Source organism: Phaseolus vulgaris, chromosome 9 (assembly GCF_051622355.1).
Source record: "Phaseolus vulgaris cultivar YP4 chromosome 9, ASM5162235v1, whole genome shotgun sequence".
Classification (NCBI taxonomy): Eukaryota; Viridiplantae; Streptophyta; class Magnoliopsida; order Fabales; family Fabaceae; genus Phaseolus; species Phaseolus vulgaris.
Window position 1 is genome coordinate 38,572,746 of NC_143506.1, and position 4,465 is coordinate 38,577,210.

The window sequence follows — 4,465 nt, forward strand, 5'->3', positions numbered from 1 at the left end:
GAGATAAATAGTTAAAATATTAAATATATAGATAAATATAAAGGGTTGTATGGTTTATATTTATTTTATTTTTTTTGATAAAAAAATAGATAAATATAAAGGGGTATTTTTTTTCTGCTTATGACATTATACAGATTAATTATTATAAAAAAAATCTTCGAAGATCTTAAAGTATTACATGAAAAGCATAACTAAAAAAAGTAAAAGAGCAATATAAATATCTAATTAAAAAAATACAAAGTTGTATTTTTTTTATTGACAGAATACATTCCTATAAAATATTCACTCATTTCATCAATTACTAGTTTGAAAAAAAAATATTAATTTGATCACTTTTTAATAGACTGTTACTCCTAACTATGTTTTTTTTTTGGACTCAAATTCAGACTTTTGGTTAAAGAATTTGAATTAGTACTGTGTTGGTCGACATAAAAGTATATTATAACATAGAAATATTATTTGTTTCATATACAAGCATGCGGAACATCACAGCGAAGGTCGAATTATTCTAACATCAAAGTCAAAACTAAGGTCGAATAATAATAATAATATACAGGAGTATCAAATTATTAAATTATTGAAGATTTTTTTTATGGAATAATATGTTAAAAATTTATTTAAAGTTGTTATCATGCAAATTATGTTTATAAAGTTTTATAAACTATACAATTATTTAACATTCGGTTCATTTACTAAAATTGATGAGGCACACGTTTTATAAAACAATTTAAAATATCCTCAAGTTGTATAAAACTAATGAGTTTTATTATATTATTATAATTACTTAATTTGAATAAAGTTAATAAAACTACTCTGTTGGAGATCCCACATCGACTAGAAATTAGAGCTTTATGGAGTTGAGTTAGGCTTAAAGTCCACTTCGTAATATGGTATCAGAACCTATCTTAGCGAGTATTTGTTGAGCCTATCGTGCCACTCGCTATCGGGCCACTATCTAACCACCCATAATATATAGTGTCACGCACGAGTTGGCAGTCTCGGCGTGAGGGGTGTGTGTTGGAGATCCCACATCGACTAGAGATTAGAGCCTTTCATTGGATATAAGTGGGTGCAAACCTCAACCCTATGAGCTGGTTTTATGGGGTTGAGTTAAGCTTAAAGTCTACTAATTTGTGATTGATTGATACGTAGTGTGAAATATTTTTATTTTTTTTTAGAAAATTAGTAATGAAACAATAGTTATATATATTTTACTAGTTTGATATAACCTTACACCGAATATAAGGAAAATTTTCATGGTTGATTTCGTTGCCCACAATTTTATGCATTGAAAAAAAAGTCTATATTTGCGGTAGCAGAATTCAACCTTTATATAAAATTAAAATATAGTTGTAATTTCAAAGTGAAATAGTTGAAAAAACACAAAGAATACAAATAAATATAGTTTGTAAATAACAATATTATAATAATTATAATATGTGCTTTAAAAATTTTCAAATTTCCATAGGATCGCAGTCATTTTCTATTGATATCTAATAACTTTTTAGACTGCACGAGTCTCTGACTTTGACTATGCATGATGAGATTTTGTTTACCTTTTTTCTCAGCCATTCGTACTCATAAGATATTTACAGAGTTCTATTTATTTGAAGAGTTATGTTCTGTTTTTTCTTTTCATTAAATTTTCTTCTAAATATAAACTATTTCCCTTTTTTAAATTATTCACTAAAAGACACACAATTTGTATATTGGTAGAGAACTGAATTAGACAATCGATGTGTTATAAAAATGAACAAGTAAAGTTTCATAAAAAATATATAAGATAAGAGAATCAACATAAGGGTGGTTAAGTGGGAAAATATATTTTATACTTTATGGTAGGCAAATATATTTTCAGTTGGGATTATATTAATTAAATATTGCTCGACAATTATTCATTACTTGTAATTATTATTATTATTATTATTATTATGTCACATATTAAAACTATTTCCCACATTAGTCTCGTTTTGTGCCACTAGTTCTCTGTCTGCAAATGGTTTGAAGCCGCCATCTTCTTTCATCACAAATCACCACTAATGATGATACATGAATCCGAGTTCATGCACATAATTGACTTAACAAATCTACATTTTTTCAATTATATATAGTTTTTTTATTTTTGTCATCATAAAATTTTAGCAGTAAATGAACGTAAAAAAAAAAAAATACAAGAAATAAAAGGTTAAATACTACAAAATATCCTAATGTGAGGTTTCAACATCACGACAGTGATGTTTTATTTTTTCTGTCCATGCATTTATGATGACAGTGTCTTGTTTCTTTTCTGTTGATGCAGAAAAGTGTGTGTGTGGAGTTGTGACATGTTAGATATGGCAATGGAGGACTGGTAGGTGGTGACCACCACGGATCAAACTCAGCTACCTCCTATTTCTTCTTACAGCCATTTTAAAAACATTTTTTAAATCAACTTTAGTTATTTGGCGAAGGAAAAGTCTTTGTCCTGTATTAAAATTCAACTCGAAAATGATATTTACAAGGAACATGTTGCTTAATTCCATGACGACAAAGACAAAGTTTTAGTAAGATACTGTGCTAAAATAGCCTTGTTATGTTATCATGTTTTTGCAAATTTAAAACTCTAGTGTTATGAGTGGGGCACTATAAAAGGGGCACTTCCATGCTTGCTGCATATAGCATCAGCATAAGCAATTACTGGTACATAGCTCTCTGGTGCAAAAACCAGGAACCATGTCTCTCTTCTTATCTTGCTCGCTCCTTGCCCTAGTCTTAATCGTCACTCTCAAATTCCTCTTCCAAAGCAGAAAATTCAGAAACCTTCCACCAGGTCCCAATGCTCTTCCCATTATAGGCAACCTTAACCTCCTCGAACAACCAATCCACCGCTTTTTTCAACGCATGTCCCTGAAATATGGCAAAGTCCTTTCTCTCTGGTTCGGCTCTCGTCTCGTGGTTGTGGTTTCCTCGCCCTCGGCGTACCAAGAATGCTTCACCAAAAACGACGTCGCCTTGGCCAACCGCCCGCGCAACCTCTCCGGAAAGTACATCTTCTACGACAACACCACCGTGGGGTCATGCTCCCACGGCGAGCACTGGCGCAACCTCCGCCGCATCACTTCCCTCGACGTTCTCTCCACGCAGCGCGTCCACTCCTTCTCCGGAATCCGCAGCGACGAAACCAAGCGCCTCGTTCACAGGATGGCCAGGAACGCGAGAACTGACTATGCGCACGTGGAGATAACTTCCCTGTTCAGCGACTTGACCTACAACAACATCATGAGAATGATCTCCGGGAAGAGGTTTTACGGGGAGGAGACTGACATGAAGAACGTGGAGGAAGCCAGGGAGTTCAGAGATACCGTCTCGGAGATGCTCAAACTCATGGGTTTATCTAACAAGGGTGATTACTTGCCTTTCCTAAGGTGGTTCGATTTCCAGAACGTGGAGAAGCGGTTGAAGAACATTAGCAACAGGTATGATAACATCTTGAATAAGATCTTGGAAGAGAACCGTAACAGCAAGGATCGTGAGAACTCCATGATTGACCATCTCCTCAAACTGCAAGAGACTCAACCCGAGTATTACACTGACCAAATCATCAAAGGCCTTGCTCTGGTAATCAATTTATATCTATATATAGAGATGGAGAAATATGTAAACTTGTGTTTCTAACTTTGAGATGATGAACTTTGCACTGTAGGCGATGCTTTTTGGCGGAACAGACTCATCAACTGGATCTTTAGAGTGGGCTTTGTCTAATTTGTTGAACAACCCAGAGGTGTTGAAGAAGGCAAGAGAAGAAATGGACGCTCAAGTAGGACAAGAGAGATTGTTGAATGAGTCAGACCTTCCAAAGCTTCCTTATCTCAGGAAGATCATTCTTGAGACACTTAGGTTGTATCCCCCAGCTCCAATTCTGATACCACACGTGTCTTCAGAAGATATCACCATTGGAGGGTACAACGTCCCAAAAGACTCAATAGTGATCATCAATGGTTGGGCCATGCAGAGAGACCCCGAACATTGGAAGGATGCCACAAGCTTTAAGCCTGAGAGGTTTGATGAAGAAGGGGAGGAGAAAAAGTTGGTGGCGTTTGGAATGGGAAGAAGAGCTTGCCCTGGAGAACCAATGGCCTTGCAAAGTGTAAGCTACACTGTTGGATTGATGATTCAGTGTTTTGACTGGAAACGAGTTAATGAGGAAAAGCTTGACATGACAGAGAACAATTGGATTACATTGTCAAGGTTAATTCCTCTTGAGGCTATGTGTAAAGCACGCCCTGTCACTCAACAAATTGGAACCCTTTAATTATATTTTATTTGCTATGAGTTTCATGAGGATCCACTTCTTATAAGTGGTGATCCTATACATGTTTAAACTAATAAAGTTTGTTGTATTCTACTGGGTCTGCATTAGCATATACAGTATCAATACTGTATACAACCCCAGTTTTCTTCAATAAAATTCTCTACTTTCTTTTAA

General features: G+C 34.8%; 1 protein-coding gene across 1 annotated transcript; it reads left to right on the forward strand.

The window, feature by feature from the left end:
• Positions 1 to 2,499: 2,499 nt before the first annotated feature.
• Positions 2,500 to 4,465, forward strand: LOC137822657 (isoflavone 2'-hydroxylase). The gene is made up of 2 exons (XM_068627601.1): positions 2,500 to 3,597; positions 3,683 to 4,465. Exons 1-2 carry the CDS (start codon positions 2,713 to 2,715, stop codon positions 4,289 to 4,291), a joined length of 1,494 nt encoding a protein of 497 aa, XP_068483702.1. The 5' UTR covers positions 2,500 to 2,712; the 3' UTR covers positions 4,292 to 4,465.

What these genes read in the sequence shown, in the direction of transcription:
- LOC137822657 (XM_068627601.1), top strand. Translation starts at nt 2,713, where the DNA reads ATGTCTCTCTTCTTATCTTGCTCGCTCCTTGCCCTAGTCTTAATCGTC. An exon ending in TCATCAAAGGCCTTGCTCTG is followed by an intron (nt 3,598 to 3,682) that starts GTAATCAATTTA and finishes TTTGCACTGTAG; the next exon opens with GCGATGCTTTTTGGCGGAAC.